The sequence below is a fragment of the Dermatophagoides pteronyssinus genome, unplaced genomic scaffold (assembly GCF_027571235.1).
Source record: "Dermatophagoides pteronyssinus isolate colony J.1.1.1.1 unplaced genomic scaffold, Derpt_VIB-CSIC_2022.12 sq0019, whole genome shotgun sequence".
NCBI lineage: Eukaryota > Metazoa > Arthropoda > Arachnida > Sarcoptiformes > Pyroglyphidae > Dermatophagoides > Dermatophagoides pteronyssinus.
The window spans coordinates 497,546-518,401 of record NW_027461543.1 but is presented as its reverse complement, the minus strand read 5'-3'; the positions used below and the strand labels follow the sequence as shown (position 1 = coordinate 518,401).

The 20,856-nt window shown below is 29.6% G+C and overlaps 3 protein-coding genes and 3 long non-coding RNA genes across 8 annotated transcripts; 3 read left to right on the top strand and 3 right to left on the bottom strand.

Annotated features, from left to right (window-relative positions):
* Positions 1-26: 26 nt before the first annotated feature.
* On the top strand, positions 27-1,940 carry unc-119 (unc-119 lipid binding chaperone). The gene is made up of 3 exons (XM_027347497.2): positions 27-959; positions 1,041-1,213; positions 1,336-1,940. The coding sequence occupies exons 1-3, from the start codon at positions 454-456 to the stop codon at positions 1,446-1,448; spliced, it is 792 nt and encodes a 263-aa protein (XP_027203298.2). The 5' UTR covers positions 27-453; the 3' UTR covers positions 1,449-1,940.
* A 2,637-nt stretch (positions 1,941-4,577) lies between these two features.
* On the bottom strand, positions 4,578-6,035 carry LOC142645724 (uncharacterized). Its single transcript, XR_012846788.1, has 2 exons — positions 5,687-6,035; positions 4,578-5,652 (listed from the first exon to the last, which is right to left on the bottom strand). It is a non-coding gene; the product is annotated as an uncharacterized LOC142645724 (long non-coding RNA).
* Positions 6,036-8,204: 2,169 nt separating this feature from the next.
* LOC142645699 (uncharacterized) lies at positions 8,205-13,780 on the bottom strand. Its single transcript, XR_012846767.1, has 4 exons — positions 12,233-13,780; positions 11,711-12,138; positions 11,511-11,640; positions 8,205-9,083 (listed from the first exon to the last, which is right to left on the bottom strand). It is a non-coding gene; the product is annotated as an uncharacterized LOC142645699 (long non-coding RNA).
* Positions 9,361-10,906, top strand: LOC142645698 (uncharacterized). The gene has a single exon (XM_075822650.1). The coding sequence runs from the start codon at positions 9,904-9,906 to the stop codon at positions 10,807-10,809; it is 906 nt and encodes a 301-aa protein (XP_075678765.1). The 5' UTR covers positions 9,361-9,903; the 3' UTR covers positions 10,810-10,906.
* Positions 13,781-13,931: 151 nt separating the features above from the next.
* On the top strand, positions 13,932-19,093 carry LOC113797127 (uncharacterized). Of its 3 annotated transcripts, none has more exons than XM_075822641.1 (5): positions 13,932-14,038; positions 14,139-14,582; positions 14,656-15,027; positions 15,093-18,621; positions 18,674-19,093. In XM_075822641.1, exons 2-5 carry the CDS (start codon positions 14,185-14,187, stop codon positions 18,971-18,973), a joined length of 4,599 nt encoding a protein of 1,532 aa, XP_075678756.1. In that variant the 5' UTR covers positions 13,932-14,038; positions 14,139-14,184; the 3' UTR covers positions 18,974-19,093. The 3 variants fall into 3 exon arrangements, with proteins under 3 accessions (XP_075678756.1, XP_075678757.1, XP_027203264.2); XM_075822642.1 differs by having other exon boundaries at positions 14,012-14,582; positions 15,093-17,908; positions 17,987-18,621; XM_027347463.2 differs by having other exon boundaries at positions 14,012-14,582.
* LOC142645702 (uncharacterized) lies at positions 18,786-19,760 on the bottom strand. The gene is made up of 2 exons (XR_012846773.1): positions 19,379-19,760; positions 18,786-19,300 (listed from the first exon to the last, which is right to left on the bottom strand). It is a non-coding gene; the product is annotated as an uncharacterized LOC142645702 (long non-coding RNA).
* Positions 19,761-20,856: the final 1,096 nt, after the last annotated feature.

Sequence of the window (20,856 nt, the reverse complement as noted above, 5' to 3'; positions counted from 1 at the left end):
CGTTCTTTATGAATGATTCATTTATTCTGTGTGTGATTGAATGACGACATCAAACAAAACAAAAAACACGGGCGTCAAGAAAAATGAAAAAAACTCAGGCGTCAAATAGAAATTCTATAGAAAAAATATATATTTTTTTAATTTTCTTTCGCCACCACTTTATTTTTCTTCTTCTGTTGTTGTTGTAGTTATTGTTGGCCTTTTGATTTTTTCCTCACAAAATATTGAACTATTTTGTTGTTGTTGTTGTTCCCTGGAACTTCACCACCACCACCACCACCATCGATCCAGGTGAAATTGTAAAAGTATTTCGCAGAGATTTTACTGTAAATTCATTTTGTCATTGAACATTGATTGAGTTTTCATCGAAACAGATCAGATTTTTTTTCAAAGTTTCTTTCTGGTTCTGTGGTTTTCTTTGTCCATTTTGTTGTTTGAGAAAATTCAACAAAAATGAGCTCAACATCAATTAAAATTACGGGTGCTAGTAGTGGTGCTGCTGGTGGTGGTAGTCAATTACAATCTTCATCAACATCATCAACAACTCCAGCAACAACGACGGTAAAAAAATCGGCTAAATTGGGACGTCGTTCTGGTAACAAAGATTCGGCAACAACAAAATCATCATCAACTATAATCAATGAAGATGAATTACTTGCAAAAGATTTTATAACACCAGATGATGTTTGTAATCTACCATCAATAACCAGACAATATCTTTGTAATACTGAAGCAAATATTTATGATATTGAATTTACACGATTTAAAATTCGTGATATGGAATCGGGTAATATTTTGTTTGAAATTGTTAAATCATCCACCACAAACAACAACAACAACAACAAACAGCAATCATCCAATCAGAATGGACAAGATTCTTCAAAACTATCAAATATTGGACGTTTTGTACGTTATAATTTTACACCAGATTTTTTGGAATTAAAAACAGTTGGCGCTAGGTAACCAGGAATCCGAATTTTGATTTTGATTTGACTTTGTTTAATGTTTTTCCTTTGTTTCTTTTTCTTCTTCTATTCCAGTATCGAATTCAAAGTTGGATCAAAACCAATAGAAAATTTTCGTATGATCGAACGGCATTTTTTCCAGGATACATTGCTCAAAACATTTGATTTTAATTTTGGTTTCTGTATACCGAATAGTATTAATACTTGTGAACATATTTATGAATTTCCATCGATCACTCCCGAGCTATGTAAGAGTTATTATTATTGTTATTGTTTTTCTATTTTTTTCTCGTTTCTAAATGTGGAAAATAATCAAAATGTTTTTTTCTTTCTTTTCATTTTCTCTTTATATTTTGCATATCTCCAAAAGGCCAAGAAATGATCAATAATCCATATGAAACAAAATCGGATAGTTTTTATTTTGTTGACAATCATTTAATAATGCATAATAAAGCTGATTATTCATATAATAATGGATTGTGATGATTGGAATGGAATTGAATTGTGGCAACAAAATAACAACAAAAAACAAATCATTTGGATTCTTTTCTCACTGAATTTCGCGATATTGACAAATAAAACTTCCGTTTTCTTTTTTCCTATATCGACCTTATTTTCATTTCAACGATTGATCGATTTTTAATCGAATCAATCGATCCAAAATTTTCGATTCGATCAAAAAAAACAACAACCAAATTCGAGCTAATTTTTTTCTTTTGGAAACATTTTTTTTTCATCCTGCCTACCTTATTATTATTATTTTTCGGGTTTTTTTTCTGTTTCTTGGTGTTGAACGGGTTAAACAAAAACATTCATTAATATAGTGCGCACACAAACATTTGATTAATTTGCCATTTTGTTTTTTCGTTTGTTAATTTGTTAATTGCATGCATATTAAATTTGTAAAAAGAAATCAATTTCCCTGAATCAATTTTCAATGTAAAAAAAATAAAATAAAAAATTTGTAAAAATTTATTAACACTTGATTTTTCTTGAGGGGTGGATAAATTTTCATGTTATGTAATCATCAACTAACCAGTCAACCATTTGATCAGAAAAAAAACATGGTCATGGTTATTGATTTTTTTGTCTTTTCAATCCACCATCAGCACACGTGCAACTTGAACACGCGATCATCATCATCATTGGAAGAAGAAGGAAAAATCGATAATAACTAATTGAATACCAACACCCACCCACCATCACTATTTTTTGACATACACGGTGTATGCTTGGCACGCGTCATTTGGTTGTTTTGTTTGAGCTCCGAAACCAGAAAAAAGCTCATCTTCATGATGATGATGATGATGATCATTGGGTTAATAGCATCAAAGTAACAATGAAATAAAATAGGAAAAAAATGTTAAGCAAGTCGATCGGTTTATCGTTTTTTATTTTTTCATTTTGACGGTTGATTGCTCACCACAAAGCATATGGTTGATGGTAATGGTAAGGCTTTTTTTTTCAATGAGGTTGTTAATATCAGCCAGAAAAAAAAACCTTGCGCGGCTAGGCTATAGTACAGCGCTAGCGCGATTTGTGTGTTTTGTTCAAATTCAAACTGGCCAATTTGATTCTTCAGGAGACCAAGAGACTTGGCTTCCAAAAAAACCAAAATCACCACAGATTATGATCATCTTGATGATGATGATCGATTTTTTTTTGAAAAAATAACGGTTACCTAAAGAGAAATTAAAATTATGATGTTTGTTTGTTTGTTTTTGTGTCTAATTCATGTCTATCGAGCAGAAATAATGATTCACCCTTGGAGCAAAAAACAAAAACATGGGCGAAGCATTTTTACAGAAAACGAATAGATATGCAAATCAAATGCCAACAAGCGCACACCCTGTAGAAAAAAAAACAACTACCGTTATTACGGGAGATGTGATGATGATGATTGAAAATCGATTTCAAACAATATCGATCACCATTGCTATCGTTCTCCCATAATTAATTTAAAATCAATTCGAGAGAAAAGACCCTAGTCATTCTTTTGAAATGATGCTTGACTAACCTTGAATTTGAGATAATTATCGTCAAACAAACCAACAACAAACCAAAGGACCCTATGATGATCATCATCATCATTGAACAAACTGACATTATGTCATCATCAAACAGAGAGAAAACAACTGACCAAAAGATCCAGAAGTGAACCCAGATAATTATTATTTGTTTGAAATTTTAAATTTTCATCATTTTTCGCTGATATACGTGACATACATGATGAGGATATGGATATCTCTACATCTCATTTGAAGTTCTTGATGTGTGTTTGGTGTGTGTTTGATGGACCATAATGATAATTATTTTTATGAATATTTTTTTTTCAGTAAAAATCTAGGAAATCAAAAAATGTTCCCATGACTACCTTTGAAAATGGCTACTTGTTTTTCTTTGCTGTTGCTGGTCAAAAAAAAATATGCACCTTATTGGTGTTGATGATGTTTTCATGAGAAAAAACATTGTTGGATGTTTTTTTTTTTGCTGTTGACTATTTCAACCTGAGAGAGGAAAAACATCCGACAACGACGATTGTTTTTTGACTTCTGAATTTGTTTTTTATCTCGTTAAAAAAAATTGATAATTAATTAGCGTTTTTTTCTGTTGATTATCATCATTTTGTTCAAAAGAAAAACCGTTTGAATTTTTTTTAGCTATTTTTTTGAGTGATAATCAGCCATCACCAATGGAAAATAACATGGATGAATGATGGATGATGTTTTGAAATCCAGGGTTTTTTCTAATTCTACCTGTACGACAACAACAACAACAACAAAAATAAGTTAAAATAATTCGGTTTAATTTGTTAATGATTTTATCGCGCATCGTTGATTCTCTCATTCGCAACAGCAAAAAAAGAAACTTTCTGACAAAAAGAAATGAAAAGAGGGAAAATTTTCTCTGTTGCAGACATGATGATTATGGTGGTGAATATTGATGATGATGACCATTATCAACAACCGACCATTACACAATCGATCAATATTGATCATCCATTGTGTAATGATAATAATGACTTTATTTTCAAATCATCATATTGATCCAATCATCGATTGAATTATTATTGGTTATTTTCGATCGATAATGATTCAATCAATTTCGAGAAATTTCCCGTGAATTTTTTTTTCAAAACTGCGAAAAGTTTCTCGGGAAAAAACGTTCGAACATTCGAATATTGATCAACAAGTGTCACACATCCATCCATGGTAGATTTTTCTTCATGATGATCCTCAGATCTTTGAAACTTCGAAAAACTTTTTATTTTACAATCTTCACCCAAAAACACACAGGTCATACATTGTGACGCACCCTATCTCTCACTCACAGACTGATCATCATCATCAGATTGACAGGTAAACAAAAAACTTTGCCAAGACAAGGTTTCAATTTTTTTTCAATTTTTACCTGAATCATCATCAACAACAACAATTTTGATACATAGTTGTTAAGAATCAAAAAGAAAAAACTCGTCGGAAATTGAAAAAAAATTTTTCTTCATCGTCTTCGTCTTCGAGCAAAAAAAAAAATCAATTTCAATTCACCAACCAAACTCATTGAGAGAAAATAGAATTGGGTCCTTATTATTTTCCAATTTTGTTTTGGAAATTTAAAAAAAAAAGATCAAAGAAAATTCTTTTGTTCTTCATCATAATCATCATCATCGTTGTTATTCAAGCACATAGAGAGAAAGACCGCTCTCAAGACCTTATGGACCTAATGGATAAATAATTGCAACTTTACTCTTCATGCACCCAGCAAAAAAAAAAAAAAAATAGAAAAAAATAGGTGCTATTTTCGGCACCTTTCGATTATTGTTTTCTTCTGTTTCGGGTTATAATCACTTTGACATTTCATAATAATAATAACGGGTCGATCCTGGCTTTGACCTGGTCAATATTTTTTTCACTTCACTTCACTTTTCCTCAAAAAGTTGAATGATTATGATGATTAACACGCCCAATATATTTCACACTTATTTATCATCATCATCATCAAACACCATAATGATTTTGAATTTGAATGTTCAAACACACACACCAAAATTCTAATGGAACAATATTGGTTTCGCCTAAAAAATTAATAATGGTGTTTGTTTGGTGTGTTTAAGGTGTTTCAACGAATCAGTTAATTCATTCATCCATTACGAATTTTTTTTTCTCTCTTCTAGAATGATTATCATTTCATTTCTTCTGAATTGATTACGAATAATGATCGGCATTATTCACTTTGAACCCAATGAAACGAACGGAATCAATTTCAAATTTTTTTTTTGCCTGTCCATCAGAAATTCATCTTGTGATTGATTGATTGATTGCAATCATTATCAATTACCAATTTTGTCCATCAATTTGATCATCAAAAGTCGCATCGAATCTCCCACCACCTTGTATGTAAAGAATTCAACAGATTCGAATCTTTTTCATTTCCCTATCTCTTTCTCACTCTCAACAATCGATTATAGTAGGTAAGTAATATCGATTGTTTTAACCTAAAATTTCATATCGTTTTTGTTTCCAACCATCCTTCAAATAAATCTAATTGATTTGTTATTGTTTTTTTTTGTGTAGGGAAAAATTTTTCCCCAGCAAATAAATTGGAAGATATTGTTTTTCTGGTCAAACAACCACCAACCACCCTCAACAACTACAATCGTTTACTATCGATAGAGTCGACCTCGAAACTGAAAAGAAAATTCGAATCTTTTTCAAACAAACAAAAAAACATTCGAATTCATCGATCATCGAAATGAAAATCCAATCATGAATGATTTCAATGACATTATGGTACCATCATCGATTATGATGAATGAAGAAACCACCACCACCAGAAAACAAAAATTTGATGATAATTTTTTCATTCTGGAACCCAGAGTGCAAACCACCATCGCAAACCAATTATGATTATTATTGACCCACTACTGTGTTTTTGTTTTGTTGAAAAAAAATTTTGAGAGAGAAAAAAATGAATTTTTTTTAATTTCATTTTTTTTCCTGAACATTTAAAGAATAAAGGTAAGTGAATATTTTAATTGGTTTTTACAAAAAAAATTATACCAATTTTTGTTCTCACTCGGTGGTTGATTGATACATTATTCATTCATTGTTTTTTACGTTATGAATTTTGATTTAAAAAAAAAAAAAATTATTTATTTATATCGTGTGTGTGTGGTCAACAACATCGTCATTATTAATTTGTTTGTTTCAAAAAAAATATACACATCAGTTATATTTTCTCATGAAAACATTTCTACGAATATAAAAATGGGTTAGATTTGTTTGGTGGTAGTTCAATTCAACAATTTGACTTCCGAACCAAAAAAAAACACGGGTAGTCAATCATTTTGACTTCTTCATTTCAGTTAATGAACTGATCAACATTTTTTGTTTTTGTTTTTTTCTGTTCATTAATCAGTCAATCGATAATGAGAATCCTCCCCCCAAAAAAAAAGTTATTGAATAGATCCAGACATTAGATATCACGCGATCTTTGTCTTTTTTTGACTTTCAAAACCAAAACCAAAACCCAAAGAGTTTTTCTTAGGATCATAATTCATTTTTTTTCAGTTGTGTTCTACATTTTTTCTTTGATTCAATTGAAACAACCAAACATTTTTTTTTTTTTTTTGTTTCGACTTTTTTGATTTATTATCACTGCTACCAAAAGGGAAAAAATTAACTTTTTTTTTTGTTTTGTTTTAACAACTTTATTATCGGTCATCAAAGTTTTTGTTTTTTTTTGTAAAACAAAGATAAAAATTTCATACAATTCAATTTATACATTGAAAGTAAGTAATGTTTTTCAAGTTTATACAATGATAACTAATGATAATGGCTATTTCTTTTTATTTTTTTCACACTTTTAATGTTTTTCTTTTTCTTTTATTTTTTTGTGTGTAGGTGTATGGTCCAATAAACAATTTTTTTTCGGGCATGAAAAAGAAACACTATAAATGTAAAAAGGATGCCCAGGATTTTTCTTTCTTGCATGGAATAATTATCATTATCATCATCGTATTAAATAGACGAAATGAATGGATAGATATGGTTGGTGTTCTATTTGAATGGCCTCATATGATGTTTGCTCATTTTAAATAAGAAGAAAGATTATTATCATTATGCTATGTGTGTATGTGTGGTAGCCATTCATCCAAATCGATTCTTGTTGCCGTGTTGATGATGATGAAATTAAATTATCACAAACGAAAAAAAATACAATGAATTTTATTCGAAGAAAAACAACTAAAACAACAACAGGATGAAAAAATCTGTCAAATTTTTGTTGTTGTTGTTTTTCATCCAAACAATCATCATTTTCCAAAATAGCATCGGTGTCAATTGATCATTGATGATAATGATGATCACTGATCACACCATTATTATTGTCCAAGATTAAAATGTCGGCATTTTTTAGAAATCGAAAGTAAGTGTGCGTGTGTGGTATTGAGCATCATGAAATTATTTTCATTCAAACATGGACATTGATGATCAAATTGGTCAAATGAATTGAATTGTTGTCATTTGGTCGAGAAGAAGAAAACATTGATTGACATAATACTGGTCATTGGCCCAAATACACGCGCGCTCACGAATATAATTTCAGAGAAGAAAAATTGGACCACACACTAAGGGTTTCTGGATCATTGACTATGATGTCGATGACGACGACGACGATCAATGTTTTTTTTCAGACATTTGATATCTTAACTTGTTGTTGTTATTGATACTTGTCATTATTTATTTATATCATTTGAATAATGAATAGGAACGGAACAAATTTGTTATTTTTTGTTTTGTGATAATCTTCAATCCTTTCTTGTTATCATTTGTAGTTTGTAATTTGTAGTTGTCAAACACACACACAAAACATATGTATTATGAATATTTGACAAGAAAGACTAATTGGTGGCTTGATGATGATGATGACCACCAAATATTACAGATATTTTTTTCGGGGTAAAGAAAACTTGTATCAAGTGAAATTAGATGACCACCAAATGAAACGAGAAAATGATATTGAAAATGACAAGTCAATATTGTTGTTGTCAGACGGTTCAATATGAATCGACAAATTTTTTTTCATTGTCATTGTCGTTTTGTAAAAATTACGACCCAATAATTTATAATCATCATTATTATCATCGTAAATGTAATTTTTTTTGACAAAACAAGGTAACAAATTTTTAAAATTGTATCTCACCAGCACAATACTGACTCGATGATCAAATGTCTGTAATCAAAAAAGAAGAAAAAAAAACGAAACGAAAATCGAAAGTTATTTTTTTTCGTTTTGTTGTTGTTGTTATTTTGGGCCAATTTGTTCGTTCAAAATTGATGATGATAATTTACCACAACGGTTTTTTTTTTCGTTTTCTTTTCAATCCGATCAACAACAACGATAATGACAGGTAACCAAACGAAAATCGATCGATCGATTTTCAATCATCAATCGATGATGATTAGTAAAAATGAAGAAAAAAAAATGGAAAGTGACGAAGCATTTTATTTATTTTCTCTTTCAATCATCCATATGAATCTTGGAATCGATTGATAATCCTACCAATCATCACTATTGGTAATGAAATTTCACTTTTTTTTCATTAATTTTTTTTTTGATTGATCACCAATAGCCTGGTGGTTTTCTATAATGATGACGATGAAGGGGTTAACCAATTTGAAACCGTAAACCATGCTGTGAAAATGTTTGATTTTTTTTTGAAATGAAACGATGACCATTTTGGTAATTCAAGGTTCAGATCATTTCGTTTGTCTGAAAATAATCCAATCTTTTAGCTTGAATGTGGATATTTTTGATTTGGACAATTTTCTTCAAATGATTGTCATCATCATTATATATCCAACCTGTTGATTAACTCTTTGTTTGTTCTACTGGTTTTTTTTTGCATAATCAAAAAAAAACAAACAAACGTCATTTGGAAGATGAATGAAAAAATCCATCAATTTTTGATCTAATTTTTGACACAAGGTTACCAATCATCAAGTCTAGACTCTGTCGGTTTTTCAATTCAAATTTTCTTCATTCAACAATCATCATCATCACATAATTATGGCCATTTGAATTGAATTGGAAAAAAAATCCAATTTTGGACATTTTCTAAAATAAACAGAAAAGATGTGTTATTGATGACAATTTACAATTTTTTTTTTGTTTACTTCAAATCAAATCAAAAAGAAATACGGTGAATAAAATTTTCTTAAAGCAATTTCAGCAGTTAGATAATAGATCCTAACTATGTTTCATTTTCATCGGTTGTTGTTTGTTATCGACAAGTGTTTTTTTTCTGTTGTTCTGATGGATGACCAGATCAGAACAACAACTACAACAACATTGTTATTTTTTTCATAAATCTATTGATGATGATGATGGTTGATGGTTCATCATCATCATCATCATCATTCAGCGATTTTTGATGATCGTCCCGAACGAACAAACATTATCTACCACACTTAAATTCTAATGATGAACCGCCTACCACCTTTTATAATACCTGTGTTGTGTTAGTGTGTGTCTCGAATGAATGATCACACTTTGATGATGATGGTACTTTTTTTTGAACAAAACAAGGTAACAAATCAGCAGCGGAACCATTGGTATGATTGGTTGTTTAGATTCAACCAGCCCCATTCAATGTTGTTGTTGTTGATGATGATGATGATTCTTCAACAATTATACGACGAGACAAGACACACATACACACACAGGTATTATCATCTAAATCATTCATCGGAATGGTTAGGAAAGCGAGTATAAAAAGGTTCGAGGTCGTCGATTGATTTAGGTCCTCATTTTCATTTTCATTATCGAACGCGAGCGAACGGTTCTGCTATTTTTGTGTTTTTTCTGTGAAGGTGTATAAATAGCACTGAGTAAGTTTGTTTCCATTTCCAATTTTTTTAAATTTTATCGACGAATAATGTTGACAACGATAACATCATCGATGGACGAATCAAGAATTGGTGATCATCATTATAATCATCATGTTCACCATCATCAACATAATGAACATCGATATCATGAATCTATGATAACAACAACAACAACAACACCGGAACAATATGCAACACCGATATATACACCACCATTATCTATTTATGATCATCATCCTCATCAACAACAACAACAACAATTATTACCGCCAACAACAACAACAACACTGCCATCATCATCATCGATGATGATTAAACAAGAATTTTCACAATATGAATTAATAAATTATAATGATAATAATAATGGTGGCTGTTGTCCAGAAACACCAACATCACCATTGATAATGTTTCCAATGACAATGACATTTCCATCAGATGATCATCATAATGTTTCCTGTAGTAGCAGTAGTAGCAGCAGCCAATCAAATTATTATTTTCAATCTAACGATGATGATGATGATAATAATGATAATGATCAGCAAGATTCAGAAGATTCGAAAGATAAATTAATTTTGGATGCCAAATCAACTAAAGCTATCACTACCACGAAAAAGAATAATGAAAATCGATCTAAACAACGACAATCATCATCTTCAGGACGTTCAAAAATGATAAAATCGATTCGAAAAAATCGTGAACAACAACAACAACAACCACATGAACCTCGATCAAATATATCGACAATAATATTGAAAAAACGTCGTGTAGCTGCTAATGCACGTGAACGTCGAAGAATGCATTCATTGAATACAGCATTTGATCGTTTACGGCAAGTTGTACCATCAATTGGTGATGATAGAAAATTATCAAAATTTGAAACATTACAAATGGCACAAAGTTATATAATGGCATTAAGCGATCTATTGGATTGTGTACATTCAACAAACAAATAAGAAGAAAAAAATTCTTTTCTTTTCAAAATTTTCTAAAAAAATTCACTTTTTGTATAAAAAAACCTAAAAAAAAAATTTTCCTGTAAATTTTCTCGTTGTTGTTGTTCTAACCATTGTATTCATATTATTAATGATTTTTTTTTTTTTGATTGAAAGATAATTCGGATTTTGTTATCTACTAAAACAGAATAAAATAAAATGAATTTTTAAATTCTTTTCTTAATTGATCTTAAATTGTTTGACCTTTTTTTTTGAAGATCATCATCGACAAACATCGACAGTAAGATCAGCGTTGATCAAAGTTAATTTCATTTAATCGATGTTTTTTTGTATTGTTTTGCAAAAAAAACAAAACAAAACAAAAAAACGGTGAAAAAACTGTTGTTGATGATGATGAAGAACAATTAAAATCGAAGCCCTAGATATGTCAGTCTATGATTGAACTATGACTATTAGCTTCATCATCATCATTTGATGCAACGGTCAATTTTTTTCTGGTTTTGTTTTCGATCAAACAACTAACAATTGGACTGGTTGGAAATCGGAACAGACAGACCCAACAAACAAAAAAAAAAATCGATCACAGATCAATCAAAAAAAAATGTTATGTTTTTCCTAAGAAAAAATACCTAAGGATCATGACATGAAAATTGTAAAAAAATTTCATTTTTCAAAAAAGAAAAACATCAATAAAAACATACCACCATGTCTGACCCATGTATGCATTCTTCAACCAATAATATGACCCTATTCTCCTGCTGTCCGACACTTATCACCATTATGGCCATTTACATGGTGGATCCTTTCCAAAAAATTTTGTTGATCATAGGGCTATATAATATATTTGAAAAAAAAATGTTTATCAGAATCAGATATCACATATAAAACATGGTTTTCTTACCTTTTTCTTTGATAAGAAGATCATTTAAAAGAGACATTTTTTTCTCTGGTTACACAAAATATTCTTCTTCTTTGATATAAATGATCAGCATTCGAACCAAAACCAAAGATTTGTATCTTGTCAACATTCATCAATCGTCAATCAACACTTTCACTTTTCTTTTCTTCATTTCATTATTCATTCTGATAAGATCCTCTTATCAAATCGTTATTATTATTCACCACAAAAAATACAAGTGGCCTCTTTTTTTTTTCTTTTTTTCATTCATCATTCACTTCGCAATAGGAGACAATAATGACAAGATTGACGATTTTTAAATGATTTCAATGACTATTATCATCACCATTACCATCATCATTGGATAAATAAAGACATCAGAATTTCGGTTCGGTCATTCTCAATTTCTTTCGTTTATCAAAATGACAAATCTATCATGGAAAAAAAAGAATCAAAAAAAAAATAAAGCTTAAATTTTAGGTCGAAAATTTTTTCTTTTAAAAAAAAAGTTTTAAAATCGCTTACGATAGTTTTTATTGTTGTTTGATTGATTTTTGATATTCAAATTCAATTGATGTTTTTCTCTCTCTCTCTCTCTCTCTTTCTGGAGCATCATGAGAGGCTCACACACTCATCATCGTCATCCATTAGAGGATTTGTTTTTGTTGACCACCACCAATGTAATGGCAACAATTCATTCAATGATCAATTTCATCGATGTCAATGATGATGGCGACGACATGAGGCCAAAATTTTTTTATCGGCTTCTTGTGTTTGACCCGGTAAATTAATCTGAACACACACAGGTGATATGAATGAATTTTCTTATTCTTTGATGGTGTCAATGAACGAAAAAAATTTAAATCATATCATTAAATGATGCGAATTTGATGAAGAAAAACAAAAATCAAATGGATGGATAATGGATGATGATGATTTTTGGTCTGCCACCATGAGCACCAACATTTTTTTTTCTTGCTGGCACTTAATTAATCATTATTTGGCTATTGCTTTAATTGATTATTTTTGTTTTTTCCAAGTTTTCGAGCAAAAAATGAATGAAAATATCTTCTAAATATAGACCAAATGTACGAATATTACTTTCACTTAAATCGATAATAAAATAATCAATGTTTTTTGCTCATAATTCAGTTCAATGGCTACAGTGAAAGCCGGGTGCCTTCGGTAAACAAATATAAATATCGTGATAAAACCGATTGATAAGATATCGAGTTATCGGGATAGAATCTTTCGTTTTTCGTTTTTTTTGATTCATTAAAAAACGAATTTTCATTCATTGATTGTCGTCGATTTTTTTTTTTACTTGGTTGATTGTCATTTCAGTTGACGATATATGACCAGATAAGACCCGTCAAGGTCAAGACCAAATGATCTGGATGATGATAACTATAATTGAGTTGGTTCAACGAAACAACAACAACAACAAAAAAGTTGTTTCGTTCTGAAAATGATCATATTTGAATATTGAGATATCGTTTTTTTTTCTTGAAAATACTGATAATGGTGATGATGGGAGTTAATGTTCACGATCAACTTCCGAACCAAAACAACAACAACAACAGAAAAAATCGAATGCTGTAATCATCATTATCATGATGGTGTCATAATTATAAACCAAAATTTTTTATAACATTTTTTTCCAATAAAATTCTAAAAATAACCATCATCATGATCAATAGGTTTATTATCAATCGTCACCTCATTAGCACGTTTGCTGGATTGAGTGAGTTGTTGTTGTTGTTGTTAATCAAAGGGAGAAAAACAAGCGAGAAAAAAAAACCAATCACGTTTTTGGTTTCGTAAATTTCGACACGTTTTTTTTGTTTCATTTTTTTGATTGATTGATTCATTCGATTGATTGATTGATTGATCGATGGATGATGATCATGATGTCTTTTTTTTGAAAATTCGGTTCGATGGAACCAAAAAAAATACATAGCCAATACATAATCAGACGAAAATGATGATATGAAAATCGTGTTTTGTCTGCTTTGTTTTTCGATTGATCAAACGATCAGTCTTCTATCATCGAATAAGGCTGTCAACAAATTTTCGGATTTATTTCGGAAAAAACAAAAAACAAAAACACCAAAACAAAATCAATTTCCAAAACAAAATCGGGAAAAAATTTCGAACGAATAAAAAAAATAACAAACAAAAGAAGCCCATTCATATACAATGTACGGAAATTACATAGTTGCTTCGATTGTTGTTGCTTGTTTTTTGTGTTTGTTTGATTTGTTTTTCGAAAATCCATTTCGTAAACAAGAAAATTCCATACATTTCATTTGATTTTATCTATTCATTTGGGTAAATGACATTTTTAACATCTAATGATCTAAATAAACACTATTTGATTCAACTAAACTCTTTGAAAAAAAACTTTTGATTTAAATCGAAACATCGTTAGCAATTTTTTTGGTTGGCAATTTTTGGAAGCTATTTATCGTTCGAAAATGAACATGTTCTCAATTATTAACGATGATGGTGATGATGATAATCATTATCACCAGAAAGATGCTAATGTGGACGATGACAATAATAATGATAACGACGATAATGATAATGATGGTGAAGATGAAAATGATGACGATGATGAAATGACAATCACATGGCTTATGCAAGAAAATTCTATTTCATCATCATTATCGTATGCATTGATACCGATAACAATTACTGTAATAAAATTACGTGATATTATTGTTGATAAACAACAAAATTATCATTCAGTTGATCAAGAATTTTTATTTACAGTTAAATTTTTTGAACAAAATATTTTAAAAAATAATTCAAATGAAAATAATTTTTATGAAGCTAAAATTAGTCATCGTTATTATGATGAATTTATTGTCAAGTAAGTTCATATATTGCCATTTCCAAAAAAAATCATTTAATTTGCATTTTCATTTGATTTTGATTTAAAACAGAATGAACATTGATTTCTATCTGAATTCAACTGAACAACAACAATCATTTTTATTGGATTTAATTGAAAAATTTCGTTCAGTAATGGCTGCAAATGTTGATAATAATTGTCGTATTGTATTGGAATTTCCTTATAATTCACTTCGTTACCTGAAAGATGAATGTTCATTTAATATTGATGATGATATGGATTTCATCACTGAAATGCGATTATTTTCAATCGGTTCGATTGTTAATCTTTGTTATTTTGTACATCGATTTCGAATTTTCAAACCAATATCATCGGAAAATTTTCAATTAGAAATGGAATGGAATTTTCAAAAATATTTAATCATTTTTTATTTTTGTTTTCCAAATGGTCAAACATACGATCGGTAAGATTTTATTTTTTTACAGAAAATTCTAATCAATGTTAAACTTACCACACATTTTTTTGCAGATATAAGATTGAAATATCATTTGCATCAATTCAATTCATTTTGATTGAAATAGATGGCTCTTTTGTTTGTTTGGAATTAAATTCGGCACCATTTTTATTTTTGGAACGAAAATCATTATCATCATCGAATATTGTTCGTACAAAATGGATTCGTTGTAAAGAATTTGGCCAAAAAAATGATCCCGATTTAATCGGTTATGGTCATGGTTATCGTTTACAAATTTCTGATGATAATTTAAAAAAATTTTTATATGCTACAATTCGTTTAAGTTATCTTTGTAAAGAACGTAATCGTAAATTTTCATTCTATATTGGCCGAATTGATTCAATTGATAACAAAAAAAATTATCCAATGTCAATATTATTGAAAAATATTGATGAAATTTTTGCTGAAAATTTTCGAAGAAATTATGCATGTCGTGTCATACTTAAATCATATCGTATTGTTGATCGATTTATTTGTCGTCATGGTATATTCGATTTTAAAAATATTGAAAATTTTCTTGCAGATCTTACTAAATTATCGAATGATCAACAATTTGAAGATTATCTTTATGAATTGGATGTTAAATCAAATAATCCAGTTATTGATTTTATTGCTGAATTTGATCGTATTATAAATACGGATGATGAAAATCGACCGGAAAGAATTAGTGGTAAAAATAGCCTATTTAATGATTCGAATGATGAACGAAATTATGTTATAATGCGTCGTGCTATTATGACACCAACATGTTTACTATTTTTTCGTCCAACAGCTTGTTTACGTTCACGTTTTTCAAATATAGCCAATCTGGATTATGCAATACGTTTAACATTATGTGAAGATAATAGTCGTGTGTTGAATGGTACATATACAAATACAGAATTTGTTAAAGAATGTATTATGCCAAGATTATTATCCGGTATTCAATTAGCTGATCGTCATTATGAATTTCTTGGTTCATCATCAAGTCAAATGCGTGATTGTGGTATCATATTTTATGCTTGTGATAATCAGAATCGTACAGCAGAATATTTACGTAATATTGTTGGTAATCTATCGATATTTAAACGTAAAGTAGCAAAATATATTGCCCGATTTGGTTTGATATTTTCACAAGCAATTGCTTATTATCATTGTGATGAATCAGTATCTATTTATCGTTCGGGTGATCTAACAAATGGATCATTTATATTTTCTGATGGTGGTGGTATTATATCGAATAGTTTAGCTAGAAAAATTCTGCCATTATTAGACACACCGGAAAATTATTTTCCATCTGCATTTCAAATACGTTATGGTGGTTGTAAAGGAATGTTAGTACGTTATGATTCTGATGATTCGGGTGATATGATTATGTTTCGTGAATCGATGATAAAATATCATGCTGATGATGATGCATTAGGGATATTGAAATTTTCTGCACCTCGTCCAGTATATTTAAATCGACCATTAATTCAGATACTATGTGAACAAAAAGTACCGGCAAAAGTTTTCTACACAATTATAACCGAATCAACTGAATCATTATCCAAATCATTAATGTTTGAAACGAATGCTTATGAATTAATGCAAACATATCATCAACGTCATTTAAGTTATAGTAAACTTTATAAAGCTGGATTTTCATTCCTAAATGAACCATTTTTACGTCGTATATTGAATCATTTGCTATTTTATCGTTTGAATGAATTAAAATTGAAAGCTCGAATTAAAATACCAACATCAAATGGTCGTATTGCTTTTGGTGTTATCGATGAAACAAATCAATTAGAATCGGGTGAAATTTTTTTCCAATATTGTCAATTAGATCAAGATGGTCAACCAACTGATCAGAAGATTATACTTGAAGATGAAGAAGTAATGGTAACAAAATTTCCTTGTCTTTCATTGGGTGATGTAAGAAAATTTCGTGCACGAAATATTGTTGGTTTAGAACATATTGTTGATTGTGTTGTTTTTCCGGCTAAAGGACAACGACCACATCCAGATGAAATGGGTGGTTCGGATATTGATGGTGATGAATATGCCATCTTTTGGCAAACAAATTTAATATTTCCAGGTGAAAATTATCCACCAATGAATTTTCCATCACATAATTCACCTGAATCTGATCAGGATATTATTATCGATGATATTGTACGATTTTATTGTAATTTTCTAATTGAAAATAATATCGGTACAATTGCTACCAGTCATTTAATGATATCAGATTTTCATCCATTAGGACTTGCATCAACGGAATGTAAAGATTTAGCATCCAAATATAGTATATCATTAGATTTTCAAAAAAATGGTATTAATGCAAAAATGGAATCCAAACATTTACCTGATTCTAATTGGATACGGCCAGATTTTATGATCAAACGTACGATAGAATTTGATTCATATTTATCGACAAAATTTCTTGGACAAATTTATCGTCATTGTACATTGATGGAAGATGTTATCCGATCATCGAATATATATCTTTTGGCTAATCAGGAAAATCGTTTGGAAAAACCAAATCCAGATCTGGTATTGAATTGTTGGCGTATATTTGAACAAGAAGCAACAAAAGCATTTGATAATTATTGTCATCTGGTTATTGATCATATGGAAATGTTAGATATTGAATCAGAAGCAGCATTAATTTGTAATATTTATGAAAATCGTACGGATGTTGGTACAAAAGTATTGAATGATTTATTTCGTAATTTTCAACAAATATTTGAACAACAAGCACAGGGAAAATCATCTGATGAAAGATTATTGCTGATATCAGCATGGTATGCAATTTGTTTTCAACGTTCCGATCATATTCGTTATCGTTATCATGATGAACCATTATTTGGTATGCCATTTTTAATACCAAATGAAATGATTAATTTGATCAAACATGTTAAAAAATCGAATAATTTTGTACAACCAGATGGCGAAACTATCGTTGTTGTAATCGAATCGAAACATATTGAAATGGCCACTTTAATTATATTATTTTGGATGATACAATTGAATGGTTTGTTTACAAATGGTTGTAAAGATCTTCGAAAAATATTGAAATTATTTAATCATCAATCAAATGAATGGTATCGAATTAATGAATATCGATTTACTAAGAAAATTATTCGAAAACGTTTAATGCAAATTGTAACGGATGAATATGAAGGAATTGTTTCAGTAAAATCCGATGATCGTATTGAACATCAAATAATTAATATACTTTTTGATAAATATCTTCTTTATTTATATGGCTTGTATAATCGTTTAGAAAATTTAATTGCCGATTCGGATTTGGATAATGTTTTCTTATTGAAATATTCAATATTTGCTGTAAATTTTTTGGAAAAATTAAATCGTATCGATAATCCACCAATAGATTCGTTAACAAAACGTGAAAAAATGTTTAGTTATAAATTATTTTTACGTTTATTGATTCGTAATTTTCAATTAGAATCACAAAATTGTGAAACAATAAAATTTGCTGTATTGAATGTTGATAAGCAACAATCGCAACAACAACAACAACGTGAAGGAATCGATTGTGATCGAATCAATTTTGATCAGGTAAGTTCCTTTTTCGAACGAATTTTTTTTTAAATCATTTTTCTCTTTACAGAAAGATTTTCTACTTAAACTTCGATATCTTTCCGGAAAAATTACCGAAATTTATGTTTTAAATCCAAATGGTTATTGTTTACATTCATTAATACAATCGGGTAAACGATTAATATCATCATCAACGAATAGAGAATTATTTAATCAAAAAAAATTTATTGAAAATAATCTTACACGTTTAAATGTTGATTATTATCAAATCAAAGTAACCGGGTTGCAAACATCAATATCATTATTGAAATGTATGATTGGACATCCAAAATTCTATTCAAATATTATAAATGGCTATCATTTTGTATAAAACGAAAGATTTGTAACATTTTTTTTTCTGTAACATGAATATATCAATAGAAAATTTTACATTTTCGATTTTTTTTTCTTTGCTACTATTAAAACCAAAAAATTGTTGTTGTTGGTAATAAAAACCTTATTTGATTTGAAGCTTTTTTCGGTCGTTTTGTTTCGTTTTTGATACACCGAAGAATACAAACCGTTTTTATGGTGCGAGCCAAATTCAAATGCAAATACAAAAATATTACGTGCATCGAACCATTTTATTAGCTTTTTATAATCGAAAATGATGTTGATGGTTGGTTATGTGTAAATAGTTTGGCAATGACAAAAAAATCTAAATGTAAAAAGAGAGGGAGAGAGAGATTAGCATTTTTTTTTCGTTGATCAAAAAGAAAAAAAAATTGAAATCAACCGAAAAGAAAGAAACCAAAAAACTAATTCGAAATGATAGGCCAATAAGCACGTATTCGGGGGCCGATTCGTTTTTGGATAAAAGCAAACCAGCCGAAATAAAACGAATGTTCGGGTTTCGGTCGATGATTTCGATGATGATGATGATGAAAATGTTCCAAGCCTATTGTCATCATCATCATCATCATTTCTTTGATTTGATTTGATTCAGCAAAAAAAAAAATTGATTTGATAGTAGTAGTAGTTGGTGATGGTGGTGGTCCCCGAACGTAATCATCAAACCGATCATCATCATCATCCTCAACATCGATTGTATCGATTCAAATTCGAATGTTTATTTGTTCCAACATTCGAATGTTTCGTTTCGTTTCGAATGTTTTTTGATGAATGAACAAAACGACTACGACCAATATAAATGACGACGAAACAAAAAAAAAGTATTTTTTCCCCTTCAAACAAATAAAAACGATGACAATAGTTTGCTGAAGAAGCGAAGAAAAAAATCATTCAATTTCAATTTTTATATTAAACGAACGAACGAACGAAAATATAAATCGCGACCACAATGTTGCTAATAATATTACAAACTATAGTGACTGGCTGGCTTGATTGGTATTATTGTCATCATCATCAAAATGAATAAAGCCACTTTGTTTTTCTGGATCATCGCTCTTTTATTCTCTCTCTCTCTCTCTCTCTCTCTCTCTCTCTCTCTGGCTTCGATTATCGGGTATTGCATCGGGTCCCGCCATCATTATCATCATCATCATCATCATAACAATCACCCCGAAAGAACCGAATTGAATAAAGCTAATATTTTTATATTATTATTATTCTCCAAAAATATTCATCCCAATATCGTTTGGTTCATATTTGTTTGCAATTAAACGATGACAATGGAAAAAATGAATGAATGAATGAAACGAGAGAATTGAACCATTGGAACAATTCATAAACATAATTCGGCAATGTGGCAATGTTTCTCTCTTTGTTCTTTGTTTGTTCGATTTGACAATCGACCCAAAAAACAAACTACAGTCTAATATGACATTCATAAGTGATTAATTTGTTTGATTCTGTAATTCAATTCAATTCAATTCATTCAGTTTTTTTTTCCTTGCTTGCAGGTGTGTAACTTTTTTTTCTATTCCTGATCATTGACTAGCTGTTTTTTTTTCCTATTATTATTCTGGTTCGATTTTTTTGATGATGGAAAGTTCGACCAAGCAATTTTTATGCATCATTTTTTTCAATGGATCGATCCAAAAAACGAAAAACATTTTGTTTTTTTTCCCGAATCAAATAGAGATCCTATATAAAAAACAACAATTTTCAATGTATGTGAACCTTGAAAAACTTGATCATTATTGGATTTGAAAATAATAATAATTTTTCTTTTTCAGAGATAAATCCTAAAAAAAGCTATAAAAGTCGAAATAGTTGATTTGGCAAATATTTTGACCCAAGAAGAACCATCAG

Coding starts and splice junctions, on each gene's coding strand:
- unc-119 (XM_027347497.2), top strand. CDS start 454: ATGAGCTCAACATCAATTAAAATTACGGGTGCTAGTAGTGGTGCTGCT. Junction 960..1,040: donor TTAAAAACAGTTGGCGCTAG/GTAACCAGGAAT, acceptor CTTCTATTCCAG/TATCGAATTCAAAGTTGGAT. Junction 1,214..1,335: donor ATCGATCACTCCCGAGCTAT/GTAAGAGTTATT, acceptor TATCTCCAAAAG/GCCAAGAAATGATCAATAAT.
- LOC142645698 (XM_075822650.1), top strand. CDS start 9,904: ATGTTGACAACGATAACATCATCGATGGACGAATCAAGAATTGGTGAT.
- LOC113797127 (XM_075822641.1), top strand. CDS start 14,185: ATGAACATGTTCTCAATTATTAACGATGATGGTGATGATGATAATCAT. Junction 14,583..14,655: donor TATGATGAATTTATTGTCAA/GTAAGTTCATAT, acceptor GATTTAAAACAG/AATGAACATTGATTTCTATC. Junction 15,028..15,092: donor AATGGTCAAACATACGATCG/GTAAGATTTTAT, acceptor ATTTTTTTGCAG/ATATAAGATTGAAATATCAT.